General features: G+C 40.9%; 2 protein-coding genes across 3 annotated transcripts in view; both read left to right on the top strand.

Annotated features, from left to right (window-relative positions):
• The first annotated feature begins 1,352 nt into the window (after positions 1-1,352).
• On the top strand, positions 1,353-3,957 carry LOC133655875 (uncharacterized). Its single transcript, XM_062056472.1, has 10 exons — positions 1,353-1,441; positions 1,805-1,891; positions 1,982-2,102; positions 2,196-2,330; positions 2,526-2,753; positions 2,851-3,053; positions 3,152-3,311; positions 3,437-3,543; positions 3,623-3,695; positions 3,795-3,957. Exons 2-6 carry the CDS (start codon positions 1,805-1,807, stop codon positions 2,997-2,999), a joined length of 720 nt encoding a protein of 239 aa, XP_061912456.1. The 5' UTR covers positions 1,353-1,441; the 3' UTR covers positions 3,000-3,053; positions 3,152-3,311; positions 3,437-3,543; positions 3,623-3,695; positions 3,795-3,957.
• A 5,406-nt stretch (positions 3,958-9,363) lies between these two features.
• The window catches only part of LOC133655874 (formin-2-like), an 82,744-nt gene continuing 64,815 nt past the window's right edge, over positions 9,364-27,292 (top strand). For both annotated transcript variants that reach the window (XM_062056470.1, XM_062056471.1), the window contains exons 1-2: positions 9,364-11,037; positions 22,598-22,842. In XM_062056470.1, coding sequence (XP_061912454.1) covers positions 9,569-11,037; positions 22,598-22,842 — 1,714 coding nt within the window. In that variant the 5' untranslated portion in view covers positions 9,364-9,568. The remainder of the gene's footprint in view (positions 11,038-22,597; positions 22,843-27,292) is intronic.

The raw sequence follows: 27,292 nt of genomic DNA on the forward strand, positions 1-27,292 counted from the left end.
TTCCAGCAACCTTGGAAATTGTAGGAAGGATACTGATTGGTTGACAGTTGGTTATACCTGTTTTATTACTAGGTTTAAACATTGGGATGATTAGAGTCAGCTTCCGGGTTTAAGGCACAGCACTTTGTTTAAAAGACAGATTAATTAAATGTGTGATGGGTTAAAGTAGAGAACTTTAATTTAGTTACAAAAAGTCTGCATCTATCCCATAGATATCATCTTGATTTTGAGTGTTTGAGTTTATAATTTGAATAATCTCTACTTCTGTTATTTCCTCTATCTTGTCGACTGTGTGTTTGGGATCAGGCAGTTTATAGTACAATCAACTGCTGAGCTATCTCACTGATGAACTCATGAAATATTTAGTGTATTTTATAAAGGCTTCATGTATTTCAAGATGCTTTTTCTGTATCATGTTACATTACAAATCATTTAGCCATTTAAATACTTAAATAGCGCATCCATCTAAAATCACAAATGTTTCCTGTTTTTATTCACACATTTTGAACAATTAGATAATAATGTAATTTACAATGATGGTTAATTAGTTTGAGTGCTGATTAAATGTACTGCATACAAATACTCCATTGATTTAGTGATTGAAACATGCTAAATAAATATACTGATGAAATGTACTGCGTAAATATACATTATATGATTTGCCTACCACCAAGTACATCCAACCCTTTAAGTCTAAGTCACGTACACTTAAAGACGTGCCCACGAAGGCGCTGCTGAACAGGGACGTGTTCTGCAGTCAGTCTGCAAAAATGTGACATTTTATAGATCTTTTAAGTGCAGTGTTTTGATAATTTTGGCCGTTGATTGCATCTCTTATTGTGGGTGTCTTCTTCCCAGGTAACACCTAACGTTAACGTAACGTTCCCTTATGGTTCTCTTTTGGTTATGCAAGATGAGAACGTTCTAAGAACGTTCTAAGAACGTTCTTAGAACATATCAAAATATTAAAGTTTTTGATATGTTCTAAGAACGTTCTAAGAACGGTCTTAGAACATATTAAAAAATATGTTGTTTTTTAATATGTTCTAAGAACGTTCTTAGAACGTTCTCATCTATATACCAAATATAATTTACCTGCAATGGAAACAGCAACTGTTAGGCTTTTATAAGTGTTTTTTTTTCGCAAATTTACTTTTTATACAGTATGTTGTAACATACTGTATAAAATATCTGCGAAAGTGTTGTGTTTTGTGAACAATCTGACGCCGGCTGAGTCAAGGCTGCACGCACAGTAGGTGGCGGTAATGCACACACAAGGTTGCTTGCCAACCGCCATAAAAATCCGAAGAAGAAGAAGAAGGAGCAGAAGACTGCACGCATGCACAATTGAAGCTGCTCCGTGAGACAAAGAAGGACGAAGGCTAACTACTTCCAGAATCCCGATTTTAAAGCAATTTGGTGCGCCATCCATTTATCACAAGTAAGTATAGAAAGAGTGAAATACGGAGCACGTTTTTGTATAACAATTTCCAACCTACATGATTAATTTCAGACCATTTTACGGTTTTAGCGCAAACTGACCAAAGACCAACGAATTACTTCTGAAGAAGGGTGGATTTATTTGTAGTTTAGTCAAACAATAATTTGCCATAGCATATTCATGGGGATACTGCATGAATTTTGAACGGATCAATAACCAGTAGTAAGTATAGAAGGTCTGCTTGGAGCATGTCTAACCAGAAGAGTGTGTGCAGACTAAGAATACCTGACTAACTGTATCAGGATTCATAAATAACCCTTTGATGCAGTATTGAAATTGTAATATTATCTGATTGTTTTCCAGATGGCTCCTTCTTTTGTGGTCGTTGAGTTCCTTGGTGAAAATTCAGTCGCTGTTGTCCCAACCAAATGGACAGAAGATGATGGAAAGGTTATTACTTTTTCTGAAAAGTACTGTGCATAGGCATAATATTGTAGCTTATTGTTATTGTGTCATTCATCATGATTATTTTATCTTCAGAATACCTTCTGCTGTTGGCCAAGGCCAAATCCTACCCACTCCAGAATCCGGAAAGCTGAGATTCCTGACAAACAATTCTGGGAGAGGCTGCCAATTCGGGTTTTCAGGAAAACATTGACTGGTAAGGGAATATTGTCTAAGTCATATCATGTATATTTTAAACAACATAAGTTAAATTTATCTTGAGTCATCGGCATACTTTGAATTTTTGCAGAAGACTTTGACAAGGCCCTTCAATACGAAAAACAAGCTGAAATGTTTTCGAGCCCAGAAGAAGTGTTAACCAAACGGAGCCACATCACCCCTGAACGTTATAGAAACGATGAGGAAGATGTGTTTGATGCTGACGGTATAGTCACTTTTCAAAGACTGTTTACTTACAATACTCAAATACTACTTAGTGGTGCATACATTTTTTTGTCTTCGTTGGTTTAGATGAAGAGGAAATTTGGCCAAAAAAGAAGTGCAGAAAAGAGAAAACACAGATCTTTGTCCAGGCACCCCCACTGCCAGAGCTCCCAACCTTTAACTTTCCAATCTCCAGCGAGTACCAGACCACTTCAGCCAGTACCAGCCAATACCAGACCACTCCAAGGCATCCAGGCAGACCTCACAGCCCAGCGAGAAGCAGCACTTCCAGGCTCAGTCCAGACAGGAATGCATCCAGCTCAAGCCAGTACCAGACCGCTCAAGCCAGTACCAGACCACTCAGCCAGTACGAGTCAGTACCAGGCCGCTCCAAGAAGCAGCAGGAATGCCCTTGACAGTGAACGTTAGTTGGCTATTTAACTGTTGATAGGTGGTGTTAAACAGGCTGTTACAACGGGCAGTAATACGAATTACCTCTTTGACTTTTGTTGTCTTTGCAGTTTTCCAGTTGAACATGAAAGTTCAAAATATACTTGAGAACCAGGGAGAAATTATGCGCATGCTGAGAGGGCTGGCAGCACAGTCTGTGGGGCCAGAATCTGTGGATGTTCAAGATCTCATTGATCAGCCTTTCGAGACTCTTGAGTAGCTGAAGGCCTTCTGTGAACGGCTCGACACTGATCTTCTGCTCAGAAAGCAGCTGGTAATTAGTTTTAATTCCCCACTGCAAAAATATCTTGCTCAGTTATCAAAAAACAATTTCTAATCAAGTACAATATTGTTGTTTATTTATTTGTATAGGTAAAAGCTCTTACTGCTCTTGGTGGGCAGAATTTGGCAGACACGGTGAGGACAATGCTGAGGAAAATTGCCACAAACAAAGTCCTGGAGCAGCTTTGCCTCCGTGGAAAGACAGGAAAAGTGGCGTTTGAGGACTTGCCCCTTTACAGAATAATAAATAGTAAGTGTTAATAATAGGTTTGCATCTTTGAGCATATGTTGCATGTATGCTCACAAGGTCGATCTAGCTGTTATTATTACAGTATTTATTCTAAAGGGAATTCTAAATTGTGCTGGTGATTGCAGAGGCATGCAGGGGTGTTTACAAGCAGACGACCACAGCTGAAGTGGATTGTGAGCTTGGAGAGGTCCTGAAACTGGTCACTTTTCGAAAGAGAGGTTCAAAATTTGAGGTACGGAGAAGAGAAGATATTCCATTTTATTGAAGTTCCACTGCATGTCTTTTGAATTTGCAATTATAACTACTTGCAGGAGAAGAGGAGGAATTAAGAGGGAGGACAAAAAAGGAAAAAGAAACAAGCAAAAGAACAGAGTGAGATGAGAGGTAAATGATAAAGTAATTATGCCAATGTTTTAATTCAATTCAATTAATCTACATTCAAGTGCTGTCTTTGTTGTATTTGTGATAATTATTTACTTCCAGGATTTGGGTTTCCCTGCTTGGGCTGCTGCCCCCGCGACCCGACCTCGGATAAGCGGAAGAAGATGGCTGGATGGATTTACTTCCAGGAAGAGAACCAAGAAGGGGCAGGATACACTGACGCGCACGACCAAGACCACTGCATTCCATTCCATTTATAAATGATAAATGGGTTATATGTCAAAGCGCTTTGAGTACCTTGAAGGTAGAAAAGCGCTATACAAGTATATACTTGTATAGCGCTTTTCTACCTTCAAGGTACTCAAAGCGCAATTGACTATTTCCACATTCACACACTGATGGAGGGAGCTGCCATGCAAGACGCTAACCAGCAGCCATCAGAGGCCAAGGGTGAAGTGTCTTGCTCAAGGACACAACGGACGTGCCTAGGATGGAAGAAGGTGGGGATTGAACCCCAGTAACCATCAACCCTCCGATTGCTGGCACGGCCACTCTACCAACTTCGCCACGCCGTCCCCATTTTTGTATTATATCACTAATAAATAATTATTTCTGTTGAAATTTCTGTTTGAGTGTTATTCCTGACAATATAGCATAAAAACAGATGTAAATAGCATGTTCCTAAACAGTTCCCTAAACGTTCTAGCCAAACGTTCTTGGCTAACGTTCTGCTAACCAAGCAAGAACTCCACAACCAAACGTTCTTTGAACGTTATAAACGAACGTTCCCAGAACAATGCCACAACGTTCTCCTAACATTCACATAACGTTCCCTTGTTACCTGGGTTTGCTCTTTTAAAAAAAATGTTTGTCTCTTACCGGTGGAGTCTGCCATGTCGAGCCGAGGGAAACCCGACTACGCTAGACCAAGCCGCAGACCACGAGCCTCACCGGAGCCCGACTCTCCCGATAGATCAGTTGCTGATTTGGCTCTGCTGTTGTCATACGGGAGATGATGAGGGAGATGATGGACGAGATGCGTGCTCACACTTTTGCTGTGCTCGAGTCTGTGGTCTTGGGCAAGGTGAGAGGAGAGATAGCAGCTGCTCTGGACCTATTCTATGGCAAACTTTCCTCCTAATGTGAGGCGAATGCTAGCCTGGAGCACGCTGCAAACACTAACGATAGCAAGCTAGCTGACCTGCATGCTAGCGTTAGCAAGCTAAATGCTACGGTGGATTTTCTCTATAAGAAAGGTGAAGATCTTGAAAGTTGCTTGAGTTGGAACAACATCCATGTGGTGGGTCTCCCTGAGAGCTGGTAAAGCCTTCGTCCCACTGAGTTTACGTCCCAGCTCCTGCAGGATATACCTAAACTCAACGACAGGCCTATTTTGGACCAGGCACACCACAGCTTGAGAGTAAGGCCGAAAGATAGTGAGCCTAAGTCCTCCATATGTTGTCCGAGTCAATTTATTCCAAAAACCTAACCAGATTCTTTGCCGGATTGGCGAAGCTTCTCTGCTCTCCTACATGGGCAAGAGGATCTCAATGTTTCCCGACTTTAGTCTGACCGTGGCTGGGCAACGGGCCGCCTTTGCTCCAATTAATAAGAGTTTGCACTCCTGCCGCAATGTGAAGTTTGGTCTTCTCTACCCAACAACGTTACGGGTCACTCCACCAAATGGTCAGACCAACAAGATTCGATGATCCAACACAGGCAGTGGACTTTGGGGACAAAACCATTAAAATGAGAGTTGCCTCGGATTTGATCTCAGAGACATGCTAGCATGCTAGCTGACCAACCACCATTTTGAGGCAGGAAGACTACAAGTCCCAGAAGCGTACGATATCATGCTTACTTATCAGTCGTGTTTTTCATCGACATCTTTGTCGACAATGGAACTAATCATTCAGAATCATCAGTTTACTTTTAATGGTGAGTTTTACATATAAATGAGAGGAAAATGCCTTCGTGAAGATGGACTGTGCAACTTCCGAACGAGTCGTGGTAGAGGACGCTACTATTATTTGCGATGCTATTCGGCCGTTCAGGGATGGGGACAAGAGGGAGTTGTTATGTAATTGTAAATAAATAAAACTGTTGAAAAACTATTGTTAGTTAACGACATGTTGGTGTTAATCTGTATGTTCGTGTTCAAAGTTCGCAAGTTCGTAAATATGCCGTGCCTCAAAGATTGACGGAGAATGAAACGTTCTGTGTGTGAGAGAAAAAGTAGTCATGTTATTTTTGTTTTATTTCAGACCCAGTGGGATCCATATCACAGAAGAAAAAACATACAACGATAAAACCCAAATAAATAAAAAAGTACAAGTAGAAATAAAATAAATAAAAACACTCCACAATATTCAATGTCCAGCATACAGGCTTGCTCGCCAATGCTTCCACAGACTGGATGAAAATCTGACAGAACTGCGAGTCGGGTTAGTACAAACATTAATTACATTGTTGTCTGACTCAGCTGCCCGACACACATGAACCTGTACATAGAATTACGTAAAGTGGCAGAGCAGATGGGGACCCCAATACTGACAAACATTTGGCTTAAGTTGCACTGCAGCACCTTAAACTCTAAGAAGCAGTATCATGCTGTCATTGTAAGGGACAATGAGCTTTTTAACACTGGCTTGTTTAAACCAACACCACAGGTTGGCAGTATACCGTGGCATGCAATATGCTTTAAAAAGTGTCATCGTCAAAGAAACTGAGCACATACTGAACTTTCGACACAGCATGTTTGCTTGAGCATATAACTTCTGTCGCTGTCTGTAAACATCTTTTTCATCAGATAGGTCATTTGTAATAATATGCCCCAGAGATTTCATTTCACTGCGCACACTAAGTGCAGAACTAGACCATGAAGAACTTTTTGGAACTATTCAACAAACCTTTCAAAGTGATCGCTGTCACAGAAACATGGATTGATGATAAAAAAGGAATAGATTTTGATCTTGAAGGATATGAACTAAATTACATCAACAGAACCAGCAAAAATGGAGAAGGAGTAACTGTGTATGTGATGAAGAACCTGAACTACAAAGTGGTAAAAAACATTTGATTTGCTATATAACCATTGCATAACGATTGAAGTATGTCAGGACAAAAATACGTCAGGAAAAAAACCAAAAACATATTCATTAGTTGTCTACATAGATCACCAAAATCAAGTATTGAAACTTTTGGATCACTGGATCAAAGCAAATTTTATGGACACTGGTCAAAAAATATGTTTCTTATGAGGTGACTTTAATATTGACTTATTTAATAAGAAATAGTCCATTGATGACTTCATTGATACAATAGCATCAGTTTATATCCTAAAATCACAAAGCCAAGCAGAACCACAGGACACTGTGCCACACTTATTGATAATATTTTCACCAATGATTTTGACAATAACACTACATGTGGTCTACTTATAACCGACATTAGTGACCATCTGCCAGTTTACATAATCTATGATGGAAACTACTAGAAGAAGAACATGGACGACAAAAAGACATTTGGAAGACTTTGCACAGAGAAGAAAGAGTATGATTGCCTTCAAAAAATGAGCTAGAAAAGCAAAATTAGGACAATGTGTACAATGGAAATGATGTGGATGAAGCATATGAATATTTTTTAAACACGTTCATAATGGTTTATTACAAATATTGTCCATGGAAACAACTCAGTAGAAAGCAGAGAAAGAACAATGTATGACAAAATGATTAAAACATGCTTGTAGTAAGAAGAACACATTATATAGACAATTTATAACACAAAAAACTACAGAGGCAGAACATAAGTACACAAAGTATTTAAGAAAACAAGATAACTAACATACTAAAAAAATGTTGGAAACAATATTACAGTCAATTATTAGACCTTGATAGCATTATTAAAAATGGCACTAAGAGGGATTACCCCCAATACTTCTCAGACGGAAACATAAATAATTACAACATGAAGGAAGTAGATGAAAGCTTCAATAATTACCTAGCAAATATTGGACCATAATTAGAAGAAAGAATTCCAGACCCAGTTTCAACTGAGGACTTCAATGACACCATAGATAGAAATCCCAACTCAATGTTCCTCATGAAAGTGACACAAGAGTAAATATCACCAAGCAGAGACGAAGTTTGTGATCACAGGCTTGCTACAGTAGACAATCCTAAATGTCAGTGAGTGAATGTTTAATTGTAGTCAGAAAAAAGTTGCATGTTTTCCCCAAAAAATATTTTCGCTCAGTCATTATATTATACAGGTAAAACTCCTAAAATTGGAACATGATGCAATATGTCAGCAATTAACTTCAAATGTGAAACTGATACGTGATATTAACTCATTACAACATGCAAAGTGAGGTATGTCAAGCATTTATTATCATTTTGATGATCTCGGCTTAAACTTTTTGAAACCTCACATTTTGAGATTTTCAATTCAAGGTTTTCATAAACTGTAAGCCATAATCATCCAAATGATAACAAATAAAGGGATAACATATTTCTCTTTGCATGTAATAAGTTAATATCACATGTTACTAAATGTTACATTCTTGTGTAATATCCACATGATTTGTTTTGTTAAATTCCACAGAAGAATATTTATTACATTTATCTTTTAAAAAAGTATTTTTTTTCTTCTATTCTATGTATGTGACCTCACTGTGGGCTTTTTAAGGTAATGTTACCTCTAAACTAAACACAATTAAGATTAATCCACCTTTTTTCCCTCTTTTTCCCAAATAGGAATCGATTAGATAACCATTAAGCTGGTACTGAATTGTTAAGAACAATTGAAAGTGGAATCGAAACTGGAAAAATCTTATGAATTCTCATCCATTGCATATGGATGAACAATAATTATGATGAACATTGAACCCTTTTTTTTTTTTTTTGAGATAAAGATTATTTATGAATTTAATATGTGTTTACTTACTATGGTATATTATTCATTTATTATTTATTCACTGTTCTGTTACAGAGAACAAGGAAATGGGATACAATTATGTTCTGTCTCCCTGTAATCTTGAATGGGATTGTGCTGAACATTTTTAATTTCTTGTCATTGCAACTGGAAATATGTGATGCATTACATTGCATGTTTGAAATAAACTGAAACTGAAACTGCATATTACTGTATTTTTAAATAGGCTGTACTCTTCCACAGAAAACAAAGTTGTTACCGTTGTTCAAAAGGGACAAGCTGATGGGAAATTTGCAATTAACAAGTTGATTAACACGTCTAAATAAGTATATAGCTTAAGAACTTTACTGAAATTTCCTTTTTTGGTCAAAAAATAATTTTTCGCCGGCCCAACTCCATCTTTTTGTTAATGATCATTATATAATCAGCAAACTGAGTGACGGAACTAATGAGCTTTTTGACACCACAGCTTCAGGAATTAGCTTTATTCTTGTGGTACTTCAGTCTTTTATTGGGTTGACTTGATTTCCTTATTTTCATGTATTTATTTTTTGTATCTATTTATATGAAGGACAATGTGCAGTTACATTAAGAAGATGGCTGCAACAGATTTAGCGCCATGCTAATTTCCATCGTATAGTCCTTATTTTCATGCATGCGGACTAAGCTCTGTGTAGTGCTTGAGTCATGCGTTTAAGCAGATGGGGAGGAGGGGGAGGGGACGTCACACAGGAAAAAAGGGAAGGAGGGGGCATCATTCTCTTTCCTGAATCAGCGTCAACATCCAAACCACGCTAATCCTCATCACCGGACACCAGCGTTGATTTGCAGGAATCCTCACATAATGGAAAATGATCAGCCGTGGTAGATATTTTTACACCGGAGATTAAAAGGTGGACACGCTGCCAGGCATGACCTGAAACCGTCAGACATTCTCCATCAACATGGGCAACCAGGAGGCAAAGCAAAGAAGAGCTCCAGCCGCTGGTAATGGAAGCTACCCTTCATTAGAAGATGGACCGGGCGAGGGAAGAGGGGACACCACAAAGAGTGGTGGTAAGAAACACCACAGTAAGAATGGCATTAAAGGCACAGGGGCAGGGGGGAAGATGCACGGTACAGCGCCAGACAGGAAAAAAAACAAACACGAGGCCAAGTCGTCTGTTTTCTCTATCCGGAAAAGAAAGGCTCATTCGAAAGGGAAAGGAAATGCGTGCTCTTCATTAACAGGCTCAAGTGAGGATGTGCTTGCGTCTCAACATGACGAATCGGCCAGAAATAAAACGCCTGATATGTCTGCGGATGAAGTGGGGCAGTCAGACATTGAAGCAGAGTTGCCAGACAGCAAGAAGAAACAACAAGGAGAAACCAATGGAGAACCGAAGCCTCATAAAGCATCAGTCGCAGCATCAGCAGCTTCTCCCACACAGGAAAAAGAGCAGAAGGCAGGGAGTTCCGGTTCTGATACTGACATTTACAGTTTCCACTCAGCAGCAGATCAGGATGATTTGCTAGCAGACATCCAGCTTGCTATCAGACTCCAACACCACCATGGAGTGCTTAAATCGGTTGCTCAGGAAAACGTGCAGCATGAAAGTAATATTAGTTGCGAAGGAGAGGGGAGGAGAATGTCCAATGCTGAAACACTTGAATTAGAGCTTGGGTCCGATGCGCTTTCTTTCCTAGAGGGCGGAACTGAGCAAGCAGCGGGATTGAACACCCTCACGGACGTACCCAAAAGAAAAACACACGAGGAGATGGAGGAGCATCACGATATGAATGGGAATGGAAAGGAGAAAAAGTCCTCTGTTGGTGGTATGACAAAAGACCAGCACGCCTGTCTGCAGCAGTCCCCTCCCACAGTAATCGCCATAGCTACACTCCACCCAGTTACCACGGCAACTAGCAGTAGCAGCCTCCCCGATCCTACGCTGGACAGCACAAGTCAAGGCCCGGCAGAGCAGCAGGAAACAGGAGGTGAAAATAATGATGAGTTGTGGGAGACTCTTCCTGATCACATTATTGTAGACAGCCCCGACACAAGCAGACATGCCATGGAAAGGATGAGTTCTGGGACACCATTTGAAGAAGGTGAGAACGACTTTGGCATGGGTGCATTTGAGGAAAGCTTGAGTACTTTGTTGGAACGGTGCCATGATGCTTCCCCCTCCAGTAAACAGAGCAGGAGAAGCAGTGTTTGCCTTACACCTTCCCAAGGGAGCCCCACATTGGCCAAACACATTCTCAGGTCCAACTACTCCTCTTTGAACCCTGTGGTGAAACCTTACCCTCCCATCTTCCCTTCCTACATTAAGACCACCACCAGACAACTCAGCTCCCCAGGACACTCACCAGCTCTGTCCCTATCCCCCAGCCCCATGTCTCCACAAAGAAGCCATCATCACTTGCAAAGGTAACTTTGGTTGGGCATTAATGAAATAGGTATCCCTGATAGAATTTGTGATATGCGTTTACCACAATATATTTATTGTTAATATTTATTCATCATACAAATCATAATCTCTCAGGAATAAATTTAATTTACTCCCTGCTGTATATTTGTGAGAACTAGACCACACACAAGAGAATAAATATGGCTATAAACCACTTTATGGTTTGATGTGAAAAGGCTGATTTCAGTATTTTTATTGTAATTACCAGAGTTACACACAAACTTTCAAAGAGTTTGTGAAATATTGCCATGTTCCATCCATTTACCCATTTTCTTGAAACATTATTAATAATCAACAAGTCATCATCACTATACCCATGTCTGCAGCAAACAATCAGAAAAAACAATCATAGGAACGTTCAGAACACAGGCACATAAACATACAAAATACTAGCATATGTAAGGAATAAGAGTTAACCTTGTTTGAAGCTAACTTTAACCTCTCTGAATGGTGCAAGTAATTATTATCTTGCTGGACATAAAGATAAAACAGTGCAAACATTAACGTTTATGATGCTGAATCTTGTCTTACCTCTCTTTATAACTTAGTTGATTATAATGATGCTCAGCTAATGATGTCATTCTGTTGTTCTATGTTAGAACCAGATGTAATGTCCCAAATGACATGTTGGACTTATATTGTGTTTGACTTAGTTTTGTTATTCAATTCCTGAATGCTCTTATTTTCTAGTTCCACTTACTTTTTTTTAATTTACTATTTTGTGTTGCCGCTTTACCCTGATTTGAGCGCTGGCTCCCTCACCTGGCAATCAGGAGACACGCCTCTTCCTGGTTGTCAATCAGGAAGGAACAAGTAGTTGTCAGACTTTATGGATTTGAGGCAGTGTTTATGTATAGCTCTTGACCAAGTCTGAAGGCCCTAAAGAGTGGTGTCCACCCCACCCACTGTAAAAGCTGCAATGACAAGGACAGTGCGGTTCTGATAGCTGGAGGGACTTTTGACTGAGTGGTAAGGTGGAGGAAAAAGCTGTCAGTAGCTGTGTTTCCGTTTCGAAAATGCACATTTGCGATTTGTCTGTGTTACCTGCTCGGTGGCCTTGTGGTTAGAGTGTCCGACCTGAGACTGGAAAGTCATGAGTTCAAACCCCGGCCGAGTCATACCAAAGACTATAAAAATGGGACTCATTGCCTCCCTGCTTTGCACTCAGCATCAAGGGTTGGAATTGGGGGTTAAATCACCAAAATGATTCCTGAGTGCGGCCACTGCTGCTGCTCACTGCTCCCTTCAACTCCCATGGGGTGAACATGGGGATGGGTCAAATGCAGAGGATAATTTCACCACACCTCGTGTGTGTGTGTGTGTGTGACTATCAGTGGTACTTTAACTTTAACGTTCCATTAAAGGGTGTTTTGTATCTTGAGCTGTCATTCTTATAAAATGTCACTTTGAGGAAGATGACAGTTACAGGGTTCCATGGTTTTGGAGCTGTGATTACAATTAAAGTCGCTGCTGTTGCCGCGATTGTCAATAGAGGACGAAGGCAGTGGGTGATTGCTCAAAGGCAACAGAGAATAGTGATCAAGGAATTCACGGACGCATCATGTCCGGTGATTAGGTGCCCTGGTAATGCGAAAAAAGTGTTTCCAATGAGTTTTTGTGACACACTTCAATATCGAATTGTCTGAAAAAACACTTCATGACAGCGTAAAAACATTTGAGAGGTTTTCCGAAATGTGTGTTCCTATTACCAGTTTGTTATTGCGAAATGTAGGTTTTGCGCATTTCTAGGGGTAATGGAAACGCAGCCAGTGTCAAAGACACTTGTGGGACCGACATCCCTGTTAAAGGCCTACTGAAATGAATTTTTTTTATTTAAACGGGGATAGCAGATCCATTGTATGTGTCATACTTGATCATTTCGCGATATTGCCATATTTTTGCTAAAAGGATTTAGTAAAGAACATCGACGATAAAGTTTGCAACTTTTGGTCGCTGATAAAAAAAAGCCTTGCCCCTACCAGAAGTAGCGTGACGTAGTCAGTTGAAAGGCTCCTCACATTTTCCTATTTATTTCCATGCAGCGAGAGCGATTCGGACCGAGAAAGCGACGATTACCCCATTAATTTGAGCCAGGATGAAAGATTCGTGGATGAGGAACGTGAGAGTGAAGGACTAGAGTGCAATGCAGGACGCATCTTTTTTCGCTCTGACCGTAACTTAGGTACAAGCTGGCTCATTGGATTCCACACTCTCTCCTTTTTCTATTGTGGATCACAGATTTGTATTTTAAACCACCTCGGATACTATATCCTCTTGAAAATGAGAGTCGAGAACGCGAAATGGACATTCACAGTGACTTTTATCCCCACGACAATACATCGGCGAAACACTTTAACTACGGAGCTAACGTGATAGCATCGGGCTTAACTGCATATAGACACAAAATAAATAAGCCCCTGACTGGAAGGATAGACAGAAAATCAACAATACTATTAAACCATGGACCTGTAAATACACGGTTATTGCTTTCCAGCCTGGCGAAGCTTAACAATGCTGTTGCTAACGACGCCGTTGAAGTTAACTTAGCAACGGGACCTCACAGAGCTATGCTAAAAACATTAGCTATCCACCTACACCAGCCAGCCCTCATCTGCTCATCAACACCCGTGCTCACTTGCGTTCCAGCGATCGACGGTGCGGCGAAGGACTTCACCTGATCATCCGTGCGGTCGGCGGCTAGCGTCGGATTGCGCGTCCGCTATCCAAATCACAATCCTCCTGCTTGTGTTGCTGGAGCCAGCCGCTAATACACCGATCCCACCTACAACTTTCTTATTTGCAGTCTTCATTGTTCATTAAACAAATTGCAAAAGATTCACCAACACAGATGTCCAGAATACTGTGGAATTTTGAGATGAAAGCAGAGCTTTTTGTATTGGATTCAATGGAGTCCGATACTTCCGTTTCAACGATTGACGTCACGCGCATACGTCATCATACATAGACGTTTTCAACCGGAATTTTAGCGGGAAATTTAAAATTGCACTTTATAAGTTAACCCGGCCGTATTGGCATGTGTTGCAATGTTAAGATTTCATCATTGATGTATAAACTATCAGACTGCGTGGTCAGTAGTAGTGGGTTTCAGTAGGCCTTTAAGTTTTGAACTTCGTATTTGGATGTGAAATTCAGAAAGTAAAAGTGGAGAGAAAGCTTTCCTACTATATGCAGAGGCATCAAGAGTGACAAGGAAAAGCTTTCTCATCAGACATGTGGCTTTACATTTTCTGCAGTTGTCTCTATTAACACTAGGTCTTGACTTAGCAGCACAGGCAGCTTTGTAGTGCTTCCAGAAATGTTCACATTGATGAATTTGAAGGTGACTTATCAGATTTTATTTTGTCGAAGCTCATCTTTAACCCTTCTGCAGAACATCCATCCCTCCATCCATTTTCTATCGCTTGTCCCTTTGGGGGTCGCTGGAGCCTATCTCAGCTACAATCGGGCGGAAGGCGGGGTACACCCTGGACAAGTCGCCACCTCATCGCAGGGCCAACACAGATAGACAGACCCCATTCACACTCACATTCACACACTAGGGCTGTCTGCAGAACATGTTTTGCAAAATCTAAGTGATATGTCTGACATGGCAAAAAAAAAGCCAACACCGTAGACTGCTGTGCTATGATGCTTTTCCCTGTACACAGTAGGCCACAGTATCATGACCTCAAAATAATGCGAACATATTACAGGGGAGGGAGGGTTGAGGAGCCAGGGAGCAGCAGAAGCCACAACGGAGAGCTCAGCAACAAATACTGAGATGATAAGCCTTTAGTACCACCGGCTCATTTTATCATTTGATTTTTCATTATCAGAAATATTGATGTGACACAATAATTGCCGTTATCGGCCGCCGAAAGTATTGTGCATCCATAGTAGTATTTAACTACTACAGTCCATGTAAAACACTGGTGTCAAACTCAAGGCCCAGGGGCCAATTCTGGCCTGCCACATCATTTTAAGTGGCCCGCAAAAGTCTGTAAAAAATGTGTTTCAATAAAATCAAATAAAAATGTATATATATTTTTTACTAAATGCATTCATTCTTGCAATTATGGCAGAAAAAAATGCACATTTTAAACTTTAATATTATCTGATCATGCCAATTTTATTATTATATACTGTATTGCAAAACTGTGTTTGTGAGATAAAAACAAATTGTTAAATATCTGCATGTTACCTTTATCTATGATTTTAAAGCAAGTTATACATAAACAAATCTAATAAGCAAATGCTTATGCATTTCGATTAATCATGATTAATCACAGGTTATTACCATGGTACATAATGTAAATAAAAAAAATTTAAACGGCCCTCTGAAAGCAGCCATTACTGCAATGTCGCCCTCAATGAAAATCAGTTTGACACCCCTGATGTAAAAGGTTCAACTCTGACAAGTTGTTGGAAATGCAAGGCCAGAATAGACTAAAAGATCATCAGAGATGCAATTGGGAAAATAATTGAAGAACTGATGAATAATAATAATGTAGTTTGTATAAAAGATGGAAGAGACACTAGGTTGAATATACAGGTGCAGTGTCAGCATTAGATATCACTTTTGTATCCAACTTTGGGGAATGATCATAATCCAGTGGTGAGTTACATGGGAGAGGAAGTGTAATGACGACAAGGTCTTGTAGTTATAAAATAAAGATTTGGAAACGGCTGACTTTGGCAAGTGAGTGAAGAGAAGATAGCAATGCTAGACATGTCAGAGGAGGTAGCTTCGTAAGATAATCAGAAAACCCAAATTGTTTTACAGCAGCAAAAATGTGGGAGTAAGATAAAGCTGGTGCCACAGAGGACAGGCATCAAGATTGGTTAGAATAACTCGCAACATGCAGAACTAAATTCTTTATTAAAAAGGCCTGTGGTAAGGAGAACAGCAAGGCAGGCCAAAAGAGAAAACCGGGAGGACTTTTGCAGTAGAAATAGAAGAACGACACTGGTAGGAGAGGTATAGGAATGATCAGTAGAATAAGAGGGACAGGTGAGAGTGGGAGTACCCTGTCATGATAGCAGTAAAAGACAAAGGGAAAGCAGAAATTATGATCTAGACATTTACTAACCAATGTCAATAAACCTGCCTAAAAAAGATTGATTGATTGATTCAATCAATCAATCAATCAATGTTTATTTATATAGCCCTAAATCACAAGTGTCTCAAAGGGCTGTACAAGCCACAACGACATCCTCGGTACAGAGCCCACATACGGGCAAGGAAAACTCACCCCAGTGGGACGTCGATGTGAATGACTATGAGAAACCTTGGAGAGGACCGCATATGTGGGTATGGGTATGGCTCTGGGAATCACTAATAAACCGGAGTTCTTTGAACGCAGATTTCTTGCCGGGACATATGGTACAATACAATCGTCAAGATAGGCAGGAGCTTGACCGTGTAGTATTTTATACGTAAGTAGTAAAACCTTAAAGTCGCATCTTAGGTGCACAGGAAGCCAGTGCAAGTGAGCCAGTATAGGCGTAATATGATCAAACTTTCTTGTTCTTGTCAAAAGTCTAGCAGCCGCATTTTGTACCATCTGTAATCGTTTAATGCTAGACATAGGGAAGCCCGAAAACAAAACGTTAACAGTAATCGAGACGAGATGTAACGAACGCATGGATAATGATCTCAGCATCGCTTGTGGACAAAATGGAACGAATTTTAGCGATATTGCGGAGATGAAAGAAGGCCGTTTTAGTAACACTCTTAATGTGTGACTCAAACGAGAGAGTTGGGTCGAAGATAATACCTAGATTCTTTACCGAGTCGCCTTGTTTAATTGTTTGGTTGTCAAATGTTAAGGTGGTATTATTAAATAGATGTCGGTGTTGAGCAGGACCGATAATCAGCATTTCCGTTTTCTTAGCGTTGAGTTGCAAAAAGTTAGCGGACATCCATTGTTTAATTTCATTAAGACACGCCTCCAGCTGACTACAATCCGGCGTGTTGGTCAGCTTTAGGGGCATGTAGAGTTGGGTGTCATCAGCATAACAGTGAAAGCTAACACCGTATTTGCGTATGATGTCACCTAGCGGCAGCATGTAAATACTAAAGAGAGCAGGGCCAAGAACCGAACCCTGGGGAACTCCGCACGTTACCTTAACATAGTCCGAGGTCACATTGTTATGGGAGACACACTGCATCCTGTCAGTAAGATAAGAGTTAAACCAAGACAAGGCTAAGTCTGTCATCCCAATACGCGTTTTGATACGCTCTAATAAAATATTATGATCAACAGTATCGAAAGCGGCGCTAAGATCAAGAAGCAGCAACATAGATGAAGCATCAGAATCCATCGTTAGCAATAGATCATTAGTCATTTTTGCGAGGGCTGTCTCCGTAGAGTGATTTGCCCTGAAACCGGATTGAAAAGGTTCACAGAGATTGTTAGACGCTAAGTGTTCAGTTAGCTGCTGTGCTACCATTTTTTCAAGGATTTTCGAGATAAACGGAAGGTGGGACACCGGCCGGTAGTTTACCAGGAGATCAGGATCGAGGTTAGGTCTTTTGAGTAGAGGATGAATAACCGCTTTTTTGAATGCTAGGGGAACAGTGCCAGAGGAAAGTGATAAGTTTATAATATTTAACACTGATGGACCTAATAATACAAAAAGCTCCTTGATAAGTTTCCCAGGAATTGGGTCAAGTAAACATGTTGTTTGTTTTGTCCCATTTACACATTTTGACAATTCCGCCAATGTTATTTCATCAAAGAGAGAGAAACTATTTTGGAGGGCGGTATCCGTCGTATATACAGTCGTATTTGTGTTAATAGAACCCAGTTGTAGCTGAGATGCATTGTCTTTAATCTCTTTTCTAATGACTTCAATGTTCTTATTAAAGAAATTCATAAAGTCATCTGCTGAGTGGGTGGAGCTACTGGGAGGAGTCCCTTGTTGGGTTAGCGATGCTACTGTACTAAACAGAAATTTAGGATCATTTTTGTTGAGGTGGATGAGATTTGAGTAATATTTAGCTTTAGCTGAGGTAAGCATGCGTTTATAAGTTATTAAACTGTCACACCATGCTTGATGGAAAACCTCAAGTTTAGTCGCACGCCATTTGCGTTCCAGCTTTCTACATGATAATTTCTGGGCTTTAGTTTCTTCTGTAAACCATGGGGTACGCCTTTTAGGGGCCCTTTTTAGCTTTAGCGGTGCTACACTATCAATGGTTTCGCGCAGGGCGTCGTTAAAGTTGTTAGTGAGGTTATCAATAGAGCCCACATAATTTGGGAATGGTGCCATTACCGAAGGCAGTAGGTCAGTAAGAGTCGTCGTTGTGGCAGCATTAATGTTGCGGCTGCTATAGTAGTTATTATTATTATTATTATTAGTTTGTTGACAATGAGTCAGAACTTCGAATTTTATAAGGTAATGATCGGACATTACTTTAGTGTACGGGAGTATCGTAACTTTAGAGGTGGTGACACCCCTGACAAGCACTAGATCTATCGTATTACCGTTGCGATGCGTGGGTTCATTTATTATTTGTGTAAGACCACAGCTATCAATTATAGTCTGGAGCGCCACGCATGGAGGGTCCGATGGGGTATTCATATGGATATTAAAGTCCCCCATTATGATTATATTGTCGGCGTGCGTCACTAGATCAGCAACAAACTCTGAGAATTCACTGATGAAGTCCGAATAGGGCCCAGGGGGGCGGTAGATAACAGCCAGGTGGAGAGGCAGCGGTGTGACAAACCTCAAAGTGAGCACCTCACACGAGTTATATTTATTATTTAGGTTAGGTGTAAGATTATAGTTTTCATTGTATATTAGTGCTACACCCCTCCCCTTTTAAGAGGTCGGGCAACATGTGTATTGGTATAGTTAGTAGGAGATGCCTCATTTAGCGCAAAAAAATCGTCTGGTTTGAGTCAGGTCTCGGCGAGACCAACGACGTCAAGTTTGTTGTCTCTAATGACTTCATTAACTAACAACGTTTTGGAAGATAATGATCTTATGTTTAAAAAGCCCATATTATAGGTAGTGGGCTGTTTTGAGGATTGTTTGTTGAAATTATCCGAAGTAGCAATATTAATAATGTTGCGTTTATTATGCGTAGTGCACTTTAAATAGTTTCGACCATATCTAGGAATTGATACGACGGGGGTATTCAGATTGTTTGCTTGATATTGCGATAAACTGAACGTATCATAGTTAGCTACCTCAGTACAATGTATGTCTGCCTCTGACACGGTCACAAAAGAAAAAACATTATGTGAGTTGTGTTTTATTCTAAGATAATTGCTATGTGTGCAGGGATTATCCAGCCTGACGCCGGCTAGTTCTAGTTTAAATGGCTTCTTACCCGGAGACTCCACGCTTCTTTGGTTAGCTTTTCTCTTTGTTGTTAGCCCAGCTCGGCATCCCCGCTTCTGCTTCCGCTCGCACCGCTTACGTCGTCTCCATTGGCGGTCACCGCTAGTACTTGACTTGACTTTCGGACATTACTTTAGTGTACGGGAGTATCGTAACTTTAGAGGTGGTGACACCCCTGACAAGCACTAGATCTATCGTATTACCGTTGCGATGCGTGGGTTCATTTGATCTAAGTCGACTCGCATCTGCCAGTCCCTGGCTGCATTCAATGGGCTTAGCTACAAAGGCCGCTCGTTGTAGCCCACAAAGTATTCCCATGCTAGCGAGGAGGTCCACCGTACATGCATCTTTCAGTCTATAACGACCCGATCCATCCACATCCAGAATTGTCTGTCGGTCGTATGTGATCACAGAGTGTTCACGCTTTGAGCCAGCCATGAAATTGACAGAAATGACGGGTGTTTTTTGCCAAATCGCTCTACACTCCCAAGAGCGTTAGCAAAGCCGCAGCATCGCCATCGCCATGCGCCGCCATTCCATTGAGACTTTTATTAGTAGATTGCACAGTACAGTACACATTCCGTACAATTGACCACTAAATGGTAACACCCAAATACGTTTTTCAATTTGATTAAGTCGGGGTCCACGTTAATCAATTCATGGAAGAATTATAATTTGTTGAAAGGACTAGTTGGTACAATCCCTGGGGACTCTGCATGGCAGGGGCGTCCTCCTCCCTGAGCCAGGCTTGCACCTGACTGCATACCTAAGTGAGGCTAGGTGACACTGCTAGGAGGTTTTTCCACCATTGGGACACATCTTCAGTTGTGTGCCCCAGCGTCACGGGGTGTTTCGGCCCGGCTTACCACAAGACACCCTCTGCTGAGGAAGGGCCCACCCCAGGGTGATCAAATCCCTGGGTGTGTGCGTCCCATTAGGTGTTAGCCTTAGCAGCCCAGCTGGTGTCACTCCTTCTCAACCACAACCAATGGCTCGTCCTCTCTGCTGTGTTGGCCAGCTCTTTAATGGCCTGTCTGTGAGCCTGCCCCCTGACTCCAACCTCCCTAAGGAGCTTTGCTGTTGTGCTAGATACAAAGCCCCTACAGCCCACCTCCACTGGGCGCACCCTTACCCTCCAGCCTCTGTCCTCTGCCTCAGCTGCAAGGTTGGAGTACCGCAGCTTTTTGCGTTCATACGCTTCTTCGATGGCATCCTCCCACGGAACTGTCAGTTCAATGATATAGACAATATGGCAGGTTTCAGACCATTGGACGAGGTCTGGACGCAGGGTGGTCGTTGCGATCGCCGGGGGGAAAATTAGCCTCTGATCTAAGTCGACTCGCATTTGCCAGTCCCTGGCTGCATTCAATGGGCTTAGCTCAGGATTTGAAGGTCTTGTCTTCAGCTTTTCCCCCTCCCGAACAAACGCTGGTAGGTGTCTGCAAACATCCTGGTTGTTGATGGGTTGGGCGTTGATGGATATCCTCCTGCACTCAAGTTTGTCAGCTAGACATCTGAGGACCTGGTTATGTCTCCACGTATATCTGCCTTGAGTGAGGCTGGTTCTACAGCCAACCATTATGGGCTTGAGTGTTGCTGGGGTTGTACACAGGGGACAGGATGGGTCTTTTCCAAACCATTGTTGCAGGTTTATGGGAGATGGTAGCGCATCATATGTTGCTCCAACAATGAAACTCAGCCTGTTGGATTCCATGCCCCAAAGTTCGCTCCACGTGAGTTTTTTCCTTTCAACACCCTCCCACCTTGTCCAGCGGCCCTGTTTGGCTTGTAAAAAACATTAATTTAGCACATCTAAAAGTGTTAGACAAGGGAAGATCATAAAAGCAATTGGGATTAACCATTCAAACAGGACAAGATGCTGAGGGTGATTAACAGATTCAAACCAACTATTCAGAAATCAGAAATCAGAAATACTTTATTAATCCCCGAGGGGAAATTAAAATTTTCAGCACAATCCCATTCAAGATCAGACAAACATTACAGGGAGACAGAACAGGGTCAAACATTACAGGGAGACAGAACAGGATCGCTGACAGGTCTGCCAACTTCCGGCGCCCCTTACAAAAAAGGTGAGATATAGGTAAACAATGGGGGGAGGGGGTTGAGAAAAAAAAATCGGTCTAAGCCTGGGCCCCTGGAGAGGGGGTCCAGACTGAGGCCAAGGGGGAAAAAAAGGATAGGATCAAGTAAATACAGCATGCTGAAACATTTAGAAGTGAACCTCAAGGTTCCTTTAGAGCTCTATAGCAGTGGTCCCCAACCACCGGGCCGCGGCCCTTGGTACCGGGCTGCACAAGAAATACAAAAAAAAAAAAATAATAAAAAAAATAAAATTATTATTATCATTTTTTTTTTTTTTAATTAAATCAACATAAAAAACACATAGATTATATATCAATATAGATCAATACAGTCTGCAGGGATACAGTCCGTAAGCACACATGATTGTATTTCTTTATGAAAAAACAAAAGCATTCATATTTGGCTGTGTTTGTTGCATTTTTGTTGCGTTTCGCTTGATTGAAAAATATGTCGATCGAGAGGGGGTGTAACGTTCATATGTTGTCAATAATCAGTGTTTTATCATTCATAGTTAATATTTTAAATCCCACATTCTTTATTTTCATGTACATTCTGGGTGTCTCATTCAGTAAAAAATTGTAAAAATTCCATTCTGTTTTTTAAGGCGATCTGTCATTACGTTTTTAGCATTCGATCAGACATTATTGTGAGGTTTTGTATTAATGTTCCTAAGAAAAGATATACCGGCCCCCAGACACATTTGTTTTCTCTAAATTTGTCAGGAACAGTGCTGCAAAAGGCAAAAGGTGCTTCAAGATCATTGTTTATGCACATAGTCGTCAAGGACAAAAGGGGCATTATATTATTCTTGTAGGTTTCAGACACATATTTTCCCCCCTCATATTTTATTTTATAGTTTAATAGTTTTGTTTTGCATTAGAAAAAGTTGGTATTTTGCCATTTACTTTCTGTAGCTACTCTACAGTAGTAGATTTAAAGAATATTGACTTTTTACAATGAATGGTTACGTTTAATCATTGCCCTCTAATTTTGCATACTATAATTACTCAATTAATCATGTTATTATGATGAATAAGATCCATTCAAAGCTTTTATTCTCAGGATGATGGGGGGCAGTCACCAGGTTCCAAGGCAGCGCTCCCAAAGCATTACTGGGCCTCTGAGTCGCTCGGCTGACTGGACAGAGGAGCTTGAGAGGAGAATGAGATGCAGGGAAGCAAATGGTGGGGGGTCTGTGGATTTTGAGGAATACAGCCACAGGAGTGGAGGAAGTCAACCAATTTGTGCTACAAGGAGATCTTCCTCTGGACAGGTTTCTTCTTGCAGTTGCCAAGATGTCTTCACAGGTAAGTTCAAATCTATGACTTTTTATACTGAAATATATTATAAAACATTATATAATATAATATAATATAAATATCATTTTAATTTTGAGTAAACTATGAACAAAAAGTGATCATTCACATTTTGTACCTATATATATATATATAAATATATATACACACACGTATTTGGGCTGTGAAACGATTAAAATATGTTATCGCAATTGATCACATTTTGTTCATAGTTTACTCAAAATTAGTCGCAAATAATCGCAGATAGGTATAATTTTTCATCATTAATAAGTGTACCCTACACAGATAATTTTCAGGGGGGGGGCTATCCAAGCTGTAATCTGTGATATTTCTACCTGAATAAATGCTTCTGATATTCTGTACATTACATGTTGTACAAGTTAATTATCTTCATATCGCTGCATGACAATGTTTTAACTTTCTCTATTTATTAATAAAATGTAATACTGAGCCTGCTAATCCTTCTGTAATTGAGGACTCGAACAAAACATGTTATAAAAGCATTTACACAATATTTCAGCCAAAAAAACCCAAGACCCCCAGGAACTGGGAGACAATGTACTTTGTTGAGAATGTTTTCTTTTTTTTTATAGATTTCCCTAATCCTTTTAGTCACTCTTTAATAAAAAGGACTGGCAACAAATCTATCATCTATTTCTGGGGTTATTGGAGACTGTGCTCGTGTTTAAAGACTGTTTAGATTCTGTCGCGCCGTCTGCGTCATACGCCCTCGCTGAGCAGAGAGGTAGCAGCATGGGTAACATTAGCTATGATGCTAGCGGAGTGGTGCGAGTGGTAATACGAGAGAAAGAAGGTGCGAATCTGGTAACAAATGAAGGAAGAATTCCTAAGAAAAACAGCACGGGGTCCATCGTCTGGCGGTGGTTTGGCTTCAAGCGGGAAGATGTCGAACAAGTATGTGGCAAAAGCAAAAAGTAGCACCTGTAGAGGGGGGAATATTGAACAGAAACACGGACACAATGTTCACTCATTCAAGTCCAGTCTGTAATGGCAATTTTCCAAAAACATACACTTTTAAACAATACTTTTTAAACATTGCACCTTTTTAAACATTACTCTTTTTTTAAGCATTACATTTCTCTATTCAAAACATGAAAGAAGTAGAAAAATAAAGCATTGTGCTGGAACTTTAATCTGTAAAAATATATAATATTTGTATCATATTTTTATCAATAGCTAATCAGATCAGAACTGACACTCCTTTAGTGTAAACACAAATAGAAATGCATAATTATCATCACCAAATATAACTGATAAAGCATTGACTTTTAACTTTTCATTTTCCTCTACAAAATAACAACAGCAGAGCAAAATCTTTCATCTCAAAATCTACTCTCATGAAAACGACTACACAACATAAAAAAATACATCTCTGCATCAAACTACTCTCAACATGCACGCGCACATGCACGCGCACGCACACGCACGCACACGCACGCACACGCAGATGCACGCACACGCAGATGCACGCACACGCGGTCATCCACACGCTGGCAGCTTTAAAGCATGTAGGTATATACCTTACAGACAGAGAGCAAAAATACATTGCAAAGTGTTGAATAACCACATTTCTTTACCTGTAGAGGGGGGAATATTGAACAGAAACACGGACACGATGTTCACTCATTCAAGTCCAGTCTGTAATGGCTGAATGAAAGAACGTGTCTCCCCAGGCAAAAGTAGTTGAAACCCGATCAGTAACTAAAACAACAATTAAGCATTTTTAAAACGCAGGTACTAAAGAAAAACAACATAAAACCTGGAAGTATTTTCCAAACAAACATTAGAATGTTTTTGACACAGATTACTATTTTTTTCATTTGTCTTTTTAGACTCTTCTGCACCAGGCAACAGTAATAGATGGCAGAGCACCTTATCACAGCTTTGTTTGTCTTCATACCCTTTTTTAAACTTTGTAAAGTAATTAGTTATGATGTTCTTTCTCCCTTTTTTCTTACTTTTACCAGATACTATAATAAATTAAAGCTTTGTTTTTCTTCCTTCTCGTTTACTGTCTGCATGTTCATATTTACAGCAATTTTATAACTACTACACACTCCCCCTCAATATAGATGTCGTCCTCGACATTCATCGAATAAGGCAGTCACATAGTATACAATTCAGATTCTCAACAGTTTGTGCATAGACAATCGGCCCACCCAAAGTCCTTGCGCTTAACCGGTAACGTCTATTCTAAATCGCAGCTGTTTCAACAGTCCAGGACGAGTGTGCGTGTGTATTAACACTGCTTTCGCAAAAGTCCATGAGTGTAGCAGGATGTGTGTGTTTGTGTGCACTCTGCTTTCGCAACAGTCCATGAGTGTAGTGGGATGTGTGTATGTTTGTGAGCACTCTGTTTTCGCAAAAGTCCATGAGTGTAGTGGGATGTGTGTATGTTTGTGAGCACTCTGTTTTCGCAAAAGTCCATGTGAGTGTGAATGTGCGTGTCAAAGAGTCCATGAATGTATGTGTATGTATATGGGTGTGATGTGTTCAGTTTCACAAGAGTCCATGTGAGTGGTTACCCGTACAGAAGCACAGGTTGGTAGGTGGGGGCCTGAACATAATCTGGCCACCGGGTCCCTGGTTGATAGGCTCCGTAATGTTGCATTGGGTACATGGATCTGGCTGGGACATCCATATTGTAGCAGGCTGGATTACCAAACTCATCATAGGTGAATAACTTTGGTGGTCGTCGTTCCCTCCTTGAGCGTTCTTGTGCTTGTCTGTTGTCACTGTGGCTTTCATGTGCAGGGAGTGACAGAGGTGGCAGCACAGGGTCATTTCCAAGAATTCCAAGTCTCTCAGGTGCCTCATCGCTATCCAGCAAATCAATCCTGCTGTGATCCTCCTCCGGCTGTAGCAGTCTTTCCTGTTCCTCTCCTTGTTTGTCATGTGTTCTTGTAGGTTCAGTGCCTACCGACTGGCCAGTATGCTCCTCTTCATTACATGTCTGCGGCTGTGCATCTTGAAGAGGTTGTGGAGGTAGGTAATAAAACCAGTCATCCTCTGAGTCCTCATCACTGTCATCCTCTTGCTGAGTATTGATCGTCCCCTCATTTGTCGTTTTTTTTCTCTGCGGTCTAGCAACTTTTAGGGGAACTTCCAAGGGCAGGTGATCGCACGGGAGCAAGAGATTGCGGTGTAATATCCTGTTATCTCTCCCTTTTCCTTGTTCCGGTACAACTTCGTAAACTGGAGCATCCTTATTCACCCTACGAACAACCTTGTGGATAATTTCCTCCCAATGGCTGCGTAGCTTGCCAGTTCCTCCACTTGGGGTCAAGTTCCTGACCAGAACACGGTCTCCTGGTTCCAACTCTGAGCTCCTCACTTTGCGATCATGGTTTCTTTTTCCTCTTTCAGCTGACTTTTTTGCATTGTTCTTTGTAATTTCGTAGGCTTCCTGCATCCCTTTTCGCCACTTCCGCATGTACTCTCTGTGGTCAGGTGTACCTGTTGCTGGTGTCAGTCGGAAGAGTATGTCGACAGGCAGTCTTGGCGTCCTCCCAAAAAGAAGATAAAATGGAGAAAAGCCAGTGACTTCACATCTTGTACTATTATATGCAAAAACCAACTTATTCAATGAGTCTTTCCAGCTTGATTTCTCTTTTTCTGTCAGTGTTCTCAGCATCTGTATGAGTGTACGATTAAAACGTTCGACTTGTCCATTTCCTTCAGGGTGGTAGGGCGTTGTTTGCGAACCTAACACTCCAGAGGTCTTTTTCAGCTGTGCTATGAGCTGGTTTTGAAATTCACCACCTTGATCATGATGGATACGTTGAGGGAATCCAAATTTCAGTGCATAATCATTGAAAAGTTTATCTGCCACTGTTTTTGCTGACTTGTTGGTTGTAGCGTACGCTTGGGCAAATCTTGAGAAATGGTCAATAATTACCAAAATGTACTCATACCCGCCTGCACTCTGGTCAACGTGTAGAAAATCAATGGAGACTAACTCAAAGGGCTGAGTTGTGACAATGTTGGTTATGGGTGCCTTAATCTCTCGGCTGGGCTTCTTGTTTTTCAAACATGAACAGCTTCGAGCCACATAGTGTTGAATGTCCTGTTGCATATAGGGCCAAAAGAAGCATTCTCTTACCAGCGAGGTGGTTCGGTCAATCCCTTGGTGCCCCATATCATCATGCAGCTCCTTCAGGACAGTTGCTTTGTACTTTTCTGGCAAAACGAGCTGTGTTCGTGTAGCTGTTTTTCGACGCAGGATGTCATCATCATCCAAGGTAAGTTTTTCCCATTCACTCATCAGTCTTTTACTCTGCACACTGAATGATTTTAACTGTTTGTTTTCAGGTCTCTTATTTAACTGATGACACTCCATCACTGGGCCGATATTTTTATCTTCCTTCTGAGCATGACAAATCTTCGCTAGCGAGAGAGGCTGATGTTCTGGCTTGTTGAT

The sequence above is a fragment of the Entelurus aequoreus genome, linkage group LG08 (genome assembly GCF_033978785.1).
Source record: "Entelurus aequoreus isolate RoL-2023_Sb linkage group LG08, RoL_Eaeq_v1.1, whole genome shotgun sequence".
Taxonomy (NCBI): domain Eukaryota; kingdom Metazoa; phylum Chordata; class Actinopteri; order Syngnathiformes; family Syngnathidae; genus Entelurus; species Entelurus aequoreus.